At 34.9% G+C, this 18,373-nt stretch overlaps 1 protein-coding gene across 11 annotated transcripts in view; it reads left to right on the forward strand.

Moving 5' to 3' along the window:
- The window catches only part of JHY (junctional cadherin complex regulator), a 117,821-nt gene that overhangs the window by 57,885 nt on the left and 41,563 nt on the right, over window positions 1-18,373 (forward strand). For 7 of the 11 annotated variants that reach the window (XM_074215305.1, XM_074215303.1, XM_074215301.1 and 4 more), the window contains exon 4: window positions 16,921-17,061. The exons of the other annotated variants lie outside the window; for them this stretch is intronic. In XM_074215305.1, coding sequence (XP_074071406.1) covers window positions 16,921-17,061 — 141 coding nt within the window. The remainder of the gene's footprint in view (window positions 1-16,920; window positions 17,062-18,373) is intronic. 11 annotated transcript variants of the gene reach the window in all.

Below are 18,373 nucleotides of genomic sequence, written 5' to 3' on the forward strand. Positions count from 1 at the left end.
TCTTAACTTCATATTAGAGATATACTACAGCTCCCTTCATTGCTAGTTAAGACAATATCTCCAGCAGAATATGTTAGGAAAACTACACAAATTTGGGAAGTCATAAAGTCCTCTCTACTTCATTGGATTTTTCTAACAGATTAAGCATTATAGAATTCACAAAATAGATTCAGAATTATCTATCTGCCATGTTAAGAATCTTTCTACTATGTACATAAGATATAGCCACAAGCAATTTCGATATGAAAAAAGACATAAGAAGATACATTGCATTTGACTTTATAGAAATAGAAACTCAGGTCACTTACTAACTTATTAATTAATCTTTAAACAAAAAGGAAAGAATTATAGATATGATGTATACTCAATTAAGATTAATTTACAATATTATACTTTCTTTCAGTAGTAATTTACTTTATTATACCTGATAATGGGTTTACATTTTTAAAAGTTAACATATTGTTTTATAGTCTTATATTAATTTCATAATCTTTCTACCTTTTTTAGTAGTTTACAATCCCAAGATCAATTTTCTCCTTCAGGTAAAAGTGATTCATTTTCCCTGGGCCTTCTGATATTTTCTTTTGTTAGAGGAAAGTGAGGATGAAGTGATGTCTTTTTTAAAAAAGATATTCCAATGCTTTTTTATGTTTTAAGTTCAACTTTATTTTATTTTCAGCTTGAAATTTTCTCCCCCTCTTCTTCCTCTCTCACCTGCCCATTCAGAAGGCAAAAAATATAAAATTCAATACAAATATGAAGCCCTACAAAATAAATTTCTGCATTAGCTATGTTCTGAGTGAGGCAGGGATGGGGGAAGAGGGAAAGAAGACAAGAAAAAGGGCATCTAGGTGGTGCAGTGCATAGAGCACCAGCCCTGGAGTCAGGAAGACCTGAGTTCAAATCCAGCCTCAGACACGTAATAATTACCTAGCTGTGTGACCTTGGGCAAGTCACTCGACCCATTGCCTTGTAAAAACTAAAAACCAAAAAAAAAAGACAAGGAAGAAAAAATACACATACTTTAGTCTGCATTCTGGGTTCTCTGTCTGCAGGTAGATAGTATTCATCATTAGTACTTTGGAATTGTGATGGTTTATTGGAATGATCAGTTATTAAATCTTTCATAGTTGATATCTTTTACTATGTAAAAGTTATTGCTTTCACTGTGTACATTGTTCTCCTGGTTATGCTCACTTCAGTTTATATCAGTTCATATAAGTCTTCCCAGGTCTTTCTAAATACATCCCCTTTATCATTTCTTAGAGTACAGTGGTATTCCATCATGTTCACATATAGTAACTTGTTCAGCCATTCCTGAATTAATGGACATCCCCACAGTTTCTAATTCTTTGCTACTACAAAAAGAGCTGTTATAAATATTTCTGTATTTATGAGTCCTTTTCTTTTTCCTTTTCTGCTCCCAGGGGATAAACACAGTAGCAGCATTGCTAAGTCAGAAGTATGCACAGTTTAATACTTTTTGGGGCATAGTTACATATTGTCTTCCAGAATGATTGGACTAGTTCACAGCTGCACTGACAGTGTATTTGGCATATCAATTTTCCCATAGCTCTTCCAACATTGGTAGTATCGTGAGTAAAATTCCAAGAGACAAAGTTTGCAAGTGTTAATAAATTTATTAATTAGCCTAGTGAGTGATCAATAAATTGATAATGGTTTCCCTTGATAACTAAAGATACCAAGGGAGACTCTGAAACACCTTAAATCAGGTATATTCCTACTGACAAGTGAAATTCAACCCTGATTGGTGAAGGTGAACTTAGTCCTTTGCCTGTTTCAATCTCTTCTTCTTCATTGAGAGGGAGGAGGAGGAAAAGAGGTCAGCTGAGAATGTAGCCTGGTCATGAGGTATGAGTCCGCTTCAGCAGTCTCTCTGGTTTGATTTCTCTTTAATGAGCTGGGCCACTTTCAACTCTAATGAAGGGGGAGCCCAGGACCCCTTTCTCCCCATGAAGGACCAAACTGGACCCTATTTATGCCAAAGATAGCACTCACTCCCAGTTGGATCGGACCTTACAGGTGCTTTGAGCAGATACCTTGAGAAGAGCTGGAATGTTTATGACATTCTTTAGCCAGGGAGGGACTTCTCCTTGTCTCCTAACTGAGGAATCTCAGTAGTTTCTGCCTAGGAGAAGTCCCTCCCTGGCTAAAGAATGTCATAAACATTCCAGCTGACCTCTTAAGCTAGTATTGACAAAGAAGGAAATATTACAAATTGTTAATAATCAGATAGTAAAGCATTAAAATTAATTTTTCTCAGTAGTCTAATTGAATAGATAACAAGCATAAACTATGTACAAACAAGCCTATTTACAAGATAAATTGGGGAAGGAGAAAGAATGGAGTAGATACAAGAAATGTTGCAAATACAGAAACTACAGGACATAATGACTAATTAGATATGAGATTAGAGTGAGTCAAATATAATATCTAGGTTACAAGCCAGGGTGAATGGAAGAATAGTGGTACCATCAACAATAATAGGGCAGTTGGGGAAGCACAGTGGAGAGCACCTTCCTTGGAGTCAGGAAGACCTGAGTTCAAATCCAGCCTCAGACACTTAATAATTATCTGGCTGTGTGGCAAGTCACTTAACCCCATTGCCTTGCCCCCCCAAAAATAATAGGGCAGTTAAAAAGAGTGGAGAGAGATAATAAATTCAGTTTTAAACATGTTAAGTTTAAGATGTCTATGAGGTTTTCAGTTTGAGATGTCTAATAGGCAATTGGAGATGTGAGTCTGGAGGGTTGGAGAGAAGTTAGGACTCAAGAAGTAAAACTGAGAAATACCAACATAGATGTTATTATTATTAAAATCATGGGAGCTGATGAGATGAAATAATATATCGAAGAAGAGAAGACAGCCTAGGACAGAACCCTGGAGGGGAGACACTCACCTTTTTCAGGTGTGATCTGAATGAAGATCCATCAAAGGAGACTGAAAATGGTTAGATAGATAAGGAAGGAAACTAGGAGAAGATGATGTCATGAAAACTTATAAAATATAATATAAAAGAGAAGAGGGTGTGAAAGACTGGAGAAAAGAAATAAAAAAGGAAGTGATTTGTGAAGTTTCAGATTTTGTAATTAAGAGATCATTAGTAACTTTGAAGAAAATGCTTTCAGATGAATGATGAGGTTGGAAGCCAGACTAAGAGGCTCACCATTGTGACCTTTCAAAATTATAAGGTTATAACCAACTCAGCTAAAACAGGAAAGAATAAGATGTAACAGGGGTGGCTAGATGGCATTGTGGATAAAGCACTGGCCCTGGAGTCAGGAGTACCTGGGTTCAAATCCGGTCTCAGACACTTAATAATTACCTAGCTGTGTGGCCTTGGGCAAGCCACTTAACCCCGTTTGCCTTGCAAAAAACCTAAAAAAAAAAAAAAAGATGTAACAGAGAAAGAAAAAAAGACTATATTTTTTGTTTTAGAGGTTGAGAGTGGAAGTGGAGGGAACAACCACGAATCTTGTCTCCTGAGGAATCTCAGTAGTTTCTGCCTATTTGCTGGAACGCACAGACAGAAATGAAGATGAGGCCTTGAATTGTCCTTTTGAACAAACTCCAATTCTGGTCATGATATTCCCCTCTCTTCTTCATGTAGTTAGCTGACTAGAACCAGTTACAGAATGTCTGTGCATGCTCCATGATGGAAAGAAGGTTATTTCCATTATCTGTTAAGATTTTAAAAAATGTTTTTATTAATGTTTTCAGTTTCTTACACCAATATCTTATCCCCAGTATCTTTCACTCTCCCCAAGAAGCCATACTGTATAACAAATAGTATTTTTTTGAGAGGGGAAAAAAATCAACAAAACTGTTTCATAAACTGAAAATGTGTGAAAATATGTATAATGTATAATATCTGTGGGCCTTCCATCTGCACAGAAGGGTAGATTGAAGTTTTCTCCTAGTTTTTCATTTGAATCATGCTTGATCTTTATAAATTTTACATTCACTTTCAGTTTTTTTGGTTGTATTATGATTCTTTCCATTTACATTGATGTAGCTGTTTTATTGACTACTCTGCATCAGTTCATGTATACTTTCCATGTATCATTGTATTCATTATATATATATATATATATATATATATATATATATATATATATATATTTCTTACAGCAAAGTAAGAATTCATTGTATTTGAGTATCATAATTTGTTTAGCCATTCCCCAATCAATTAGTATCCAATTTATTTCTAATTCTTAGCTATCACAAAAAGTGATACTAGAAATGTGTTGATGTATATGGGGACTTAATTCTTTTACTTAATTCTTATCCTTAGCCCAGTAATGGAGTCTCTAGTTCAAAGGATATGGACATTTTAGTCACTTTATGTGCATAATTACAAATTGCTTTTCAGAATAGTTGCATCATTTCACAGCCTACTAACAATAGAGCACTTCCAACACTGAGTATTGCCATTTTTGTCATTTTTGCCAATTTGTAGATTTGTCTTGGAGAATATGTTGAAGAAATATTTTTGCTGATTTCCTAGGATTTTTCAAGTATAACATCAGCAAATAGACAAGTTTTAGCTCCTCTTTACTTCTTTAATGCCTTTAGTTTCTTTCTCTATTCTTATTGCTGTTCTAGCTTTTTCAGAATCATACAAGTAGTAGGGGAAGTGGGCATCTTTTCTTCACTTCTATGTTTATTGGAAAATGTTCTAAAATATATTCATATATATGCTTAATTCTGGTTTTTAAATAGACTTTTATGATATTAAAAAGGTCATATTATTGATATTGGCAATAGCATATTTCTTCTATATTTTATCTTTCCCTGATTTAGTTGTTAGAAGAAAGAAGGGAAGGGAATAAGCATTTATATTGAACTGAACATATACCAGATATATATGCTAGACACTTAATAAATATTATCTCATTTCATCCTCACAACAGTCCTTGGATGTAGGTGCTGGTGTTATTCTTATTATACAATTAAGGAAGCTGAAGTAAACAGAAATTAAGTTGTCCAACATGTTAAAGCCAGTAAGTGTCTCAGATTGTGTTTGAACTCAGGTCTTACTAACTCCAGATCAGCACTCTTAGCTACTTTGCTAATGTACCTGCTTAAGGTCTATATCTGTTTCATAAAAGCATTCTAATAAGGTGCTTTTCTTCAATTTGAGAGGATAATTTATGAAGTATTGGTATATATTGTTGTGAAAATTTAATAGAATTCTCCTATGAATTCATTGGGACCAGGAATTTTTTTAGGGTTGTTTTTTTTTTATAGTTCCTTTACAACTAGATCTATTCCCTTTTCTAAGACTGAATTATTTAAGATCTCTGATAAGGTATTTTGTACTTTTAAAGTTCTTGTACTTTATGTCCTGATTATTCTTTCTGGTTTTTTTTCGGATTTTGTTGTAATTTTAACTTGCTAGTTGGATATTTTCTTTATTTGATTTTTCTGCCTTCTTTTTAATCATTTTAATTAAGATTTATCAATTTTGTTAGTCTTTTCAAAGAACCAGCTTTAGCTTTATCATTTCTATAGGGGTTTTTTGGCTTCTAATTTAGCTATGTTTCTTCTTATTTTAGGTTTATGTGTTAGCTTAATAATTTTTAATGCACATTCAGTTTATTAATTATATTTTGTTAGTATATGTTTGTATGATATTATTTATATTTACAGTTATATCTCAAAATGTTTGGCATGTTAATTCATCATTATCATTTTCTTTCTCATAATTATAAATTCTTTCTATAATTGTACTCTGATCCACTCATTAGTTAGAATTTGTTTATTAAATCTTCATTTGAGCCTGTGTTTGTTTGTGGTCCCCAAATCAACTATTTTTATTCTGTTATGGTTTGTAAACAATATATTAACTATTTCTGACTTTTTTATATTTGTTTGCAATATCTCTCTGCCTTTTATGGTCAATATTTGTAAAATTTACATGTGGTGATGAGAAATATGTATGATCTTTTGTTGTCCTATTTAGAAGATGTTATTGGTCTTTAAACTTTAGTTTTTCTAGCAATTTGTTCAGTTCCATATTTTTCCTTTTATCTCTGTTACACTTATCCAAAACTGAGAGGATTACTGAAATCTCATCACTATAGCATCCTTTCTATGTCATCTTTATGAATTTGAATGTTAAGACATTTGAAGCCTTTAAGTTTATTAATGATGTTGGTTTGTTGAAAGTGATTCCTTTTTTCATAATATAGTCTCCTTGTTTATCCATTTCGGGGGTGTGTGTGTGTGTGTGTGCGTGTGTGTCTGTGTTTGATTTTGCTTTGTCAGATTCACTTGAGGCATGGTAAATTTTTTTCCCACCAATCTTTAATTTGTGCATGTCTTTGTTTTTTTAAACATGCTTCTTATAAACAGTATATGGGGGGATTTTTATCCAATGTTATTCTTTTTCATTTTATTGGAATATTTAATCCATTCTATTTAAGTTATGTGTTATTTTTATTTTCCTTCTTTTGTCTTTAATATTGCATTTTTCATGTCATATTTTTCCTTCTTTTTTCCCTAGGGAGCACCTATAAGTTCTTTCAGTTGATATATCATTCTGTATGTTTAAAAGTTCTAGGCTGGGGGCGGCTAGGTGGCGCAGTGGATAGAGCACTGGCCCTGGAGTCAGGAGGACATAAGTTCAAATCCGGGCCTCAGACACTTGATAATTACCTAGCTGTGTGGCCTTGGGCAAGCCACTTAACCCCATTGTCTTGCCAAAAAAAAAAAAAAAAAGGAGTTCTAGGCTGTTGTATTATTTCCTGCATTATGATGTTAAGAATTTTTGTTTGTTATGTTCTGGGACATCTATAATTCTTGGGTTGTCTTTGGACATCTTGTTTTGAAGTAAGAATGCTTTGCTTATATTTGTGAACATATTTTCTTTTATTGTTATTGGGTTTTTCTGTTTTTCTTCTTGATAACCCTTCACTTCTGTATATTAGAATTCTCAATCTGTTATTCTCTTTTTTTATTTCTTTGGTGAGGCTTATTATTGCAGATTACAGTTTTTACATTCTATCCATTATCTATACTGTGCATAACATGTATTCCACTCTAATAATTCTCATTTCTCTTTAAAATCAGTCAAAAACAACAAGTAATTTTATGCTCTCCTCCACAGGATCCTCAGTCTCATCATGTGTTGAATCATTTTCTTTTATAGTGTTTATTATGTAGTATATTGCTTACTAGATTTAAAATTCATATTTTTTTTTCTGTTGCTGTTGTTGTTCCTGTTGATTTTATCTGCTTTTTTGTTCAGGGTCTTTGAATATTTTTCTTTCTGAGAGCTTTGGTAATTTTAGTCTTTTTCTGACTTTTATTATTCCTCCCATCTGAGGGTGATTTCATTGGGGGTTAGATGGCTCAGTCTCCCTTCATATTGGGCAATTCACAGCATACCAGCCTAGGTCTCTTCCACACAGGACTTTTGAATGGCTTCAGATAGATACTTCAGCTTTAGTGGAGTGCCTAGAGAGCTGTCCTCCCCCAATTTACAGTGTCCTGTCCTTGTGTCCTGTTCTTCAGTCCTCTGGCCTTCAGTAGTTCAGACAGCAATTAAAAAGGGAAGAAGGAAATGTGGTATTGAGTTCTATTTGTAGCAGATAAAACTGTCTCTGTCCCTTTCCATCTGTACTGGCTGTCCCACAGAGATCCTTTACAGCATAGAATGCTGCCCTTCTCATAGATTTAGCCTGTCCTGAGCAAACTTCCATAGTCTGGAAGAGATCTGGAGAGAGACAAGCACATGGAGTTGGATTTTGTTGCAAGTCCAGTGAGTGGGCTAGTAAAGATTTGTGGGTGATTGGGTAGCGTAAGTGTGTTCACTGTGGAAGTCTTTTAATTTGGTTTTTTTATCTCATTTTAGATTCTGGGTGTCCTAAATCATGGATACAGTTGAAGTTCCTTGTCTTTGGCATATAATTTCAGTTTTGGATAGGCCTAAAAGGTTGAGGGAATCAGAGAAAATGTCTAGTCCCCCATCTTGTTTATCACAGTTCCCAAAGTCTCCACATATATAATTTATTTCCAGAAGTAGTTTTCCCACTTCTTCTATATGGGTAGTCCTCTAGCCAATCATGTACTGCATGCTTACCAACCCTCTATTACATATGGAACTGATACAAAATTTAACATAGGTGTGTAAAAAAGGTGCAAATTAAATGTTACATGAGATCTAAGGGGGAAAGTAGTGAAAGTTGTATGTGTAATATTGAATCATTTAGTATCTGTTAATCAGTATTATTACTTATAAATTAAAACTTTCTCCTGCAGGAGAGAACAAAGACAATCAATTAACAAGCATTTATTAAGCACATAATATGAGAATAGCTCTGTGCTAGGTACAGAAGATACAAGGAAAAAGCCTTCAAGGAGTTTACATTTTAATGGTATACGTAAATTGATGTATTAAAGATACATTCAAAGTAGAGAGAAGATTGTTGTTTATACTTCCTTTGAAGAAGACCATGACATCAGAGCCGTGATGCAAGTGAATTGGATTTAAGTATGGGATGGGGTGGGGTGGAAGGGGAGCTGTGCAAAGTCACCAGCCTCACTTTCTCCTCAGAGCCATCTGGGTCCAGTGGTCAGATTTGGATCAGAAGGACTAGAGATGACACTGGATGCAGTAGGACACCTTGCCTTATTAAAGCTAAGCTCTTTCTCAGGTCACACTGACTGAGGCAGTGCTCTTTGAGTGATTAAGACTGATAAGAAAGAAATGAAGCAAATAATAGCCTCTTTTGCATAGTCAAAAAAAATCACTCTGGGATAAGAAGAAGACCCTCAGGGTTTCTAGTCAAACCCTGATTAAGGAGTGGAGGTGAAAAGAAGGTAACAAGTTCTATTTCAACACAGGTTGATGTTGAGATGACTATAATGTATATCCAGTTGGTACAATGGGCAGTTAGTAATAAAGGTTTAGAGCTCAGAGAAGAGACTAGATAAATAGATATGTCTTCAAAGAGACAAAGAAAAACATTTTAATTTAAAAAATAAAAATAAGAAAACAAAATGTCTATGAGGGTTGATGAGATTACAAAATGACAGTATAACGAAAAAGAGAAGGGATAGGATACCCATAATTAGTGGAAGAGATATAAATGGATGAAGATACAGAAAAGGAGACCAAGGAGTTCTCAGACAAGTAGGGAGAGAACCAAAAGAGAGTGAGTAGTTACAAAAAAACCCAGAGAGAAGGATTCAGGAGAAGAACTGGTAACCATGTCAGATGTTGAAAATAAAAAGGTTGAAAAACTGAGAAAAGTTCCAAGATTAAACAATTAGAAATCAATTGGTAACTTTGGAAAGAAGTTTCAGTTGAATGATGTGGTCAGAAGTTAGTTTGTAAGATTTAGGAGAGGGAAAAGTGGAGATAAGTGCAGATGCCTGTTTTCAAGAAATTAATCTAAAAATTAGGAGAGCTATGCTCAGATGGATGATAACTGGTGGGCATGGTGGATCTAATGAGGGTTTTTTTTTAAGATAGAAGAAAGTTAGATTACGTTTGTAAGAAGGAGAGAAGGAACCAATATATAAGAAGAGATTTTACAGGGGCGGCTAGGTGGCATAGTGGATAGAGCACCAGCCCTGGAGTCAGGAGTACCTGGGTTCAAATCTGGTCTCAGACACTTAATAATTACCTAGCTGTGTGGCCTTGGGCAAGCCACTCAACCCCGTTTGCCTTACAAAAAAAAAAAAGAAGAAGAGATTTTAGTTAGAGAGAAGGAGGGGACACTTGTAAGCACCATGTTCTAGAGAAAACAGGAGGACATGGTATTATACTACACAGAGAGTTCTGATTAAGGCAAGCAAAAGGACTATCTCATCATCAGAGATGAAGGTAAAGAAGGTGATAATGGGGAATGATATAAGAGGGATGTGAAGTGAGGAACAGCCAAGAAAAAACTTTAAGTGAATAGCTTCTGTTTTGGGGGGTAAATTATAGGGTGAAGTCCTTTGTTGAGGTGATGAGCGGGTAGTGAGAGGCTTGAGGAGAGAAGAGAGGGTTTGAAACAGCTGCTCTGGCAAATGGGATAGGAAATGCATTAAGAAAGATTGTCTTGCTACAGTGAGATCTCAATTGAAGTTAACTAGCATAAATTTATATTGGAGCCAGTCAGTGTGGTTTCCTAATTTTCTGAAGTTTCATTCAATATCAGGAGTAAACATACTTTCAATGAGTAGGAAGGAATGTGGAAGATGGAAGAAGTAATCCAGGATAGAGTTTTAGCTAAGTTTGATTAGATACTGGATAAGGGAACAAGGAATTTGATAGTAGCTGTTACTGCAAAGGTTGGAGGTTTTTTTTGTTTTGTTTTGTTTTAGTTTTTTTCAATGCAATGGGGTTAAGTGGCTTGCCCAAGGCCACACAGCTAGGTAATTATTAACTGTCTGAGGCCGGATTTGAACTCAGGTACTCCTGACTCCAGGGACAGTGCTCTATCCATTATGCCACCCAGCCACCCCTAAGGTTGGAGTTTGTTAAAAGCTTTTTTTAATGATGAACTTGAAACACCAAAAAAGAAACAATTCCATACACACAAAATACAACGAATTCTTTAGGAAACATGGAAGTCTATTTCATACTGCCTGCTTTTAAAAAAAGTATAATAATAAATTCTAAATGTTATCTTCAAAAATGTCTGTTTACTTCTCTTAAATTTGAAAAAAGGTTTTAGTCATGCTTTTTTTTTTACATAACTATGGCTTTCTCAACTAAAATGAAAGAATAAAGTCTTGTAATAAACAAGCATAGATAAGGAAAATAAATCCACACAATGGCCATGGCATGTAAATACATGTCTCATGTTATGTCCATTATTTCAGATCATCTCAGTAGGGAAGTAGGCAATAGACTTCACCAGAGTCTTTGGAGACATGCCTGGTTATTGCATTGATCAGAATTTTTTTTTTAAAAAAAGATTTTATTTTGAGTTTTACAATTTTTCCCCTAATCTTACTTCCCTCCCCCCACCCCACCCCCACAGAAGGCAGTTTGTCAGTCTTTACATTGTTTCCATGGTATACATCGATCCAAATTGAATATGATGAGAGAGAAATCATATCCTTAAGGAAGAAACATAAAGTAAAAGAGATAGCAAGATCAGACAATAAGATATCAGTTTGGTTGTTTTTTTTTTCTAAATTAAAGGTAATAGTCCTTGGTCTTTGTTCAAACTCCACAGTTCTTTCTCTGGATACAGATGATACTCTCCATTGCAGACAGCCATAAATTGTCCCTGATTGTTGCACTGATGGAATGAGTTAGTCCGTCAAGGTTGAGCATTGATCAGAATTCTTAAGAGTCTCAGTTTCTTCTCTTTACAATATTACTGTCCTATATCAATTCTGTTTCACTCAGTTTATTTCACTCCATCAGCTCATACTACTCAGGATTCTCTGACATTGATATCTTTCTTTCCTAATGCATAGTAGTATTCTATTAAATTCATATACCACAATTTTCAGCTATTACCCAGGTGTCTAAAAGGGAATCTAAGACAACTTCTTAGATTTTAGTTCTTTGACTTTCTATTTCCCTTTTAACCTGGTCTTCAGGATCATTAAGTTTCTTTGTGTATTATCCTCTCTTAGCCTTACTCTCCACAAATTCACTTGTTTCCCAGCTGAATTTCGTGCATTTATACCCCAAATTGTTCATATGTGTGTGTGTGTGTGTGTGTCCTTTATCCCCTTCAGGTAAAAAGGTTTCCTGCTTCCTCAACCTCTTTTTTCAATGTTTATGTCCTCTTCTGCCTATATATCTTAATTAGGATCATTTATATGCCCTTCTTCCTCCTTTCTACACATATACATTCTTTTTACCATCCCTTTTTTTACCCTCATCAAACTTCAAAACAAAACAAAAGCTTTCTTTTTCTTATTTAATTTCCTTAAAATCCTTTGGAAATATTCAGGTTGAAAGCGATCCCTGTTTCTTCTCCCCCCATTAGAATATTAGCTCTACAATATCATTTTGCTTCTTTTAATTACTCAAATAAAATTCACCTATCTAGTTTACTTCTGACTGTTGTGTTTATATTTCAAATTCCCCTACATATATATCTGGTTTTTTCATTAGAAATGTTTGAAAATCCTCTAGTCTACCAAAGTTCCAGTCCCCTCTCCCCATTGGCTTATATTCAGCTTTTTGTGTTCAGTAAGTTATTCTTGGTTGTATTTTATACTTGTGGGAAGATTATATTTTAAGTTCTCTCTTCATTTTTGGTAGAAGCAAATAATTCCTATGTGATCCTGGGACTCTGAACCCTTTGTACTTGAAGTACTTCTTTCTGTAAACTTAGTGTTGCTCATCCTTCCTTTTGGAAGAGGATGAATGACATCAAGTAAAGTGTGTTAGGCTGGTCTGTCAATAGGAGCTTGGAAGACTCTACCACAGGTCAGGCAAAAATAGCCTATTAGAACATTTGGGATGGAGATATCTCTAGACTTGGTCATCTTCTGTGATTCTGCTTTGCTTTGCTCAGCATTTTCATGTCTTAGTATTGATACTAAAGTTCTTCAGAGAGAATATCAGAGTGTTGTCATAGCCTTCTTCTAACCAGTATGTGTGAGTTGTCTGTAAAATAGTCTGTTAGGTAAGCTTGTGTGACATTCAGGCTCCATAGTCAGCCCATCAGAGGTGGGCTCTCTGCAGAATAGTTTGAATGCTTGCAATATTTATAATTATAAGAGCTAACATATATAGAGAACCTACTGTGTACTAGGCTCTCTGTTAAACACTGCATAAATATCTCATTTGATTCTCACAAGAAACCTGGGAACTACATGCTATATTATCCTCGTTTTACCAGATGAAGAAACTAAGGCAAACATGAGTTAAGTGACTCAGAGCTGTTGATGGGTCAGAACCCCTGACCCTGAGGATATCTTAGTCTGAATGTTGTCATTCTCTGGGCAGTGTTTACTACTACTCCCCAGTCCTATCCTTTTCACTACCCAGTTTTTTCTTTGATGTGGGAGTTCTGGATTTTGGCTATAACATTCCTAAGACCTTTACTTTTTGGTTTTCTTCCAGGAGGTGATTGTTATATTCTTAATTTTCCTTAGCACTCTGGTTCTATTAAATCACTTTTTCACTAATAATAATGTCCAGGATTTCTTAAAAATCATAATTTTTAGGGAACCCAGTGATTCTTAAGTCATCTCTCCCTAACTTATTTTTCAAATCAATTTTTTTACATCCAATAACTTACATCTTGTTTAATTTTTTTAAAGATCTTTTGATTTTGTTCTAATGTTTCTTGCTGTCTCTCATAGAGTTATTGATTCTCTTTGTGCTATTCTGGTTTTCATGGAATACATTTCTTTTCTATTTATTCACTATCAGATTTTTAATTTAATTTTATCTTTTGCTTAATTTCTTCTGAAGGAAATTACATAAATATAATAATGCTTATGGAAAAAACACCTTTTTTCCCTTTAAATCACTTCATTTGTTAAAAAATAGATTATTCCTTCTTTTGGAAGATCTTTAGAAATATAATTTTTATTTTATTTTATATATTTACTAGTTGGATCCTTTCTTTGATTTGCTCATCATTCCAGCTTTAGTTCCTGAATTAGCATTTTGTACTATGGTCAGTCTTTATTCACTGATTGTTTTGAGTGATCCTGTTTGGTCTTGCCCTGAATCTATTGAATTCTACCTCCCAGAATTAGACCCAGCCACTTCTGAAATCTTTGAGGTTCAAGCCTTGTCTGGCATCTCAAGCAAGAATGTTAAAGATCTCAGAGCTCCTGACCATGAGGGTATCTTACTCTGAATGCTGCCATTCACTGGTCAGTGTTTACTGCTACTCCTCAAGACTTTTAAAACCTCCATCTTGGGATTTTCTGTCCATCCTGGGTCTCTCTTGGGGGAACTTTGCAGCTCTGTGCTCCTGGCTGATCTCTAGTTACAATCACAGACTATAGGTATTGTTTCCCGTGTTAGTTCTACTTTGCTGGCAGCCCCTTTTCCTGTTGCCTATGGGCTTCTGGCTGGCTTTTTGTGTGGTAAGGTGACTTGGTAGATATAGAAGATACTTGGAGTCAGGAAGATAAATTCAAAAACTATCTCAGACTCTAGCTGTGTGAGCCTGGACAAGTCATTTAGCTTCTCTATGCATGTTTCCTCATCTGTAAAATGGGAATAATAATACCACCTCATTAGGGTTTTTTTGAGGATCAAATGAGTTAACATGAAAGTGGTTTGCCAGCCTTCAAGTACTATATATAAATGGTAGTATTATATTATCAGTATCTTTTTCTTAATCATTATCATTATTTTCCAGAAACAAAGTCTTGCTGCCTATGCAGATATATGGTTGTAGTGGGAGGTTACCCTTGGCTGACAGCTTTGGTGGCAGCCCCCTTTCCAATTGCCTCCAGATTTCTACTTATTTCTTTTGCCATTCTGGGGTAAAAAAGGATCTTTTTTTAAAAGCTTCTCATTGGATTTATTTATTATTATTTCATCTTGCATATACTTTTTGATTTTGCTAGAATGACTATATGTGAGTTGGATGGTTGACTCCCCTTTGATAATGTAGATTTAAAATGGTTTATTAAGTCCTAAAGATTGGGAAAAGAAGAATATATATATGGCCAGAGCAGAAGTGGTAGTCTGGGGGGGAAAAAAGACTGAGAAATAAAAGTATTAAAGGTCTCAGTGAGATTGAGGTGAAGCTTTGGGAAAGTGATAAAGGTTATAGAGAAAAGATTATGATCAGATTCATTAGAATAAAGTTTTGAACATGAAAGTGGAACAATTGTTGGTGATAGCAAGATAGGAGTTATTCTCATTCCTGGAGTAGAAGATGAAATCAAGAGAATTCAATAGTCTGAAGAACTGAGAAGTTTGAGTATTTGAAGGAACATGGTCATATATGTTAAAGTTATCTGAAGAAGTCAGAAGTTGGGGTAGAAAAGAATACTGAGGGCCAGGCACTGAAAAAAGGAAGAATGCTCTCAAATAATAGCTTCCAGAATCAATGCATGTGAATAGATTGAGACTCAAAAGAAGAAAGCTTGCTGAGTGACAGTAGTGGTAAGAACTTGGTAATGGCCAAGAGAAGTCAAGATTCCTCCATTGCAACCTGTGAATTGGGGAAATCTGAATGAAAGATTAGTCCCTGCAGAAATAGATGACCAGGGCTATGGTGCCATCACAGGGGAGCTAGTTCTCAATGAGTGCCAGAAGACAGAAGGAAAAAAAAAAAGGAAGTTGTTTGAGAAGAGAGGAAGTTTGCATATTATGAAGTAGACATTTCGGAAGGCACAGTGGAAGGAAGAGGTGGGTCACTGGGAGAGTAAGGTTGGGATGGATGCAAATGAAGGAACAAAGAGCTCAGGTAAGGAAAGAACATATGGTCTTCAAAGGAGGCATGCATTTAATTTCCTTTTATGCTGATTTTCAAATCAACCTGAGTATTTAAGTTTCTCTACCATCAACCAAAATATCATTTTGGGCATCAAAATAATTAAATAGGTATTCTAGTAGATATTAGTGTAGAATTTTTTTTAATTTCTCTTTTCAGTTCCTTGGAATCTGAGCCACATTGAAAGGGAAGAGACAAATCATCCTCATTGGCAAATGAGAATGATGATGCAGATACCACTGAGGCTCACTAAAAATACATAATGCTAAGATAACTTTCTTTCCTTTTTACATTAGATTTCTAGAATAATAGCTAATGGGAATCTGCTATAAATATTGTTCATCTGAATTTAAGGAAGATTTTTTGTGGTTTAATGAAAAAAAAAAACCTAGATTTGAAGTCACAGGTCCAGTGTTCAGGTCCTGACTCTGTCATTTACTACCTTGAGAAAGCCATTTTACTTCTTCATCCCTCAGTTTAGGTAGATGCTCTCCAAGGCCCTTTAAATTCTATGACCCTATGATCCTAAGTTTCTCATTATATTGTTATAAAATAGTTGGGAAATATATGCTGTGTAATATTACTATTGGATACAATTGTACTGTACTCAGATGTTGATGTCATTGTAAAAGAAGGCTTCTATCAGAGGTCAGTGTAAATTTGCCCTGACTATTCAGCATTTTTATTGATGATTCAGGTGAAGAACTAGAAAGGCAGGGTGGCTAGGTGGTACAGTGGATAGAGCACCGGCCCTAGAGTCAGGAGTACCTGAGTTCAAATTTGACCTCAGATACTTAATAATGACCTAGCTGTGTGGCCTTGGGAAAGTCACTTGACCCCATTTGCCTTGCAAAAAAAAAACCTTTAAAAAAAAGAACTAGAAAGGAAAGTTTATGAAATTTAAGATGATTTGAAGTAGGAAAACATAGATAATTCTCTGGATAACAGAATCAGGATTCGAATTTATTTCAATAGGCTTGAAATAATGAAAACTAACAAGATGAAATTTAAAAAGAGATATTTGAAATCCAATATCTTAGGTTAAAAATCAATGAGTTTTTTAAAAAGGAAGAGAGCATGATATAATGAAAACAGCTCTGGAGTTCAACTGAGAAGGGACCCGGTTAAAACCCTGTTTCTTCCACTTATTAGCTGTTTGGCTGGATAATCAAGTCCAAACTTCACTGAACCTAATTTTTCTCATGTCTAAGTAGGGATAATAATACTTCCAGAACTTCCTCTTAGGACTGTTGTGAAATTCAAAGGAACTAATATATGTAAAGTCCTTTGTATTCAGTAAACTCCAATAGCTCCCAGGTGTTTCAAATATAAAAACCTTTAACTTTTATAATTGTTTAAAACTTGGCCTCTTCCTACCTTACTTCTACTTACACCTTAGCTTCTCTCTATATATTGTATGATCCAGCAACACTGACCTCAGGACAATCTATCTCCCCACTCTGGCATTTTCACTAATTATCTCTCCTCCCTGAAATATGTTCCCTCTATCTCTTTCTCCTAGATTTCCTGGCTTCCTACAAGTCTCAGTGAAAAATCTCACCTTCTGCAAGGGATTTTTCCTATTGGCCTTAATATTAGTGCTAGGGCTATCTACAATCATCCTGATTCTAATCTGACCTCTGGACTCAGATGGCTCCTGAAAGTAAGTGAAGTTGATGACCTAGCACAGCATCCCCCTCACTCACCTCCCTGATGTCAAGGTTATCTTCAAGAATGAAGGACAAACATCATCATCAGTTTTTTCACTGAGATTATCTCCAATTAATCTTGTAAGCTTAATATTTAAGACTCTCCATAACCCGCTTCCAACCTATCTTTTTTACTTTATTTCATATTATTCCTATTTGTATATTTTATACTGCAGCCAATGTGTATTACTATTCTCTTACCTTATCCTGCTTTCTACAATTTCTTTGCATTTCAATATATCTTGCCTACCTATAATGTACTTTCTTGCCTACTGATAATTTGTTGAAATCTTCCTCCTTTAAAGCCCAGATCAATAGCCTCATTCATGACACACCTTCACTGATTTTCTCTGCTAGAAATTCTTTTTCTTTGAATCCCACATGCCATTGTTTGGCCTTTCTTATACATTTAATTACATTATGATGTCATTTAGTCTTTGTTATTTCTGTTCCCCATCCCCCTCTTTTATTGTATGATAAGGGCAGAGAATCTTTGCATCTTAAACATCTTGAACAGTTTCTTGAAAGACTATTGAATTTTGAGGCAGAGGACCTGAACCCTAAACTCAGTTCTGCCTTCTCTATGACTTTCACATGATTTAATCTCTCTTGGCTGAAGTTTCCTTCCTTGCAAAATGCAAGTTTTAGACTAAATGAACTCTTAAGTTCCTTTCCAGTTTTAAATTTATGATTTTATCCTACTACACCCTTATTAAATTTTTTTTGCTTAAATTGAGTGGTTTAAATGACTAGCAAGTTCAATATAGATTTTGAAAATGTGAAACTGCTAAAAAATAAATTAATACAACCTTAAATTTAATCAATAGAAATATAATGTTTAAAGAAGGTAAATAATAGTTTTACTATGTCTGTGCAAGTCAAATCACATTGGGAATAGTTTATTACCTTGTCTGAGATATATACTTAATAAAGAACTTGGACAAATCAGAGAAAAGGCAATCTCTGATGAAGGTTATTCAAACTATACCCCTCAGTTAAAAAATTCAACATACACACACATATATTTGTATATATCCTTGAGTACCACAGTTGTGAAATGACAAAGGTAATGGTTTAAAGACCCTCTTGCCCTCTTGTTGTTTTGCAAACATACTGGCTCGATTTCTCGGGAGACCAGCATGACCCAAACCCCTTTGCTTTTCCGTAAGATCAGCATGACCCAGTTCCTTTGTATCTCCTGACATTGATCAAGAATCACATTATAGCAAGAGCAATGAAGTATGCATAAGAATGTGTAACTATTTA

Source organism: Macrotis lagotis, chromosome 1, assembly GCF_037893015.1.
Source record: "Macrotis lagotis isolate mMagLag1 chromosome 1, bilby.v1.9.chrom.fasta, whole genome shotgun sequence".
Taxonomy (NCBI): Eukaryota; Metazoa; Chordata; class Mammalia; order Peramelemorphia; family Peramelidae; genus Macrotis; species Macrotis lagotis.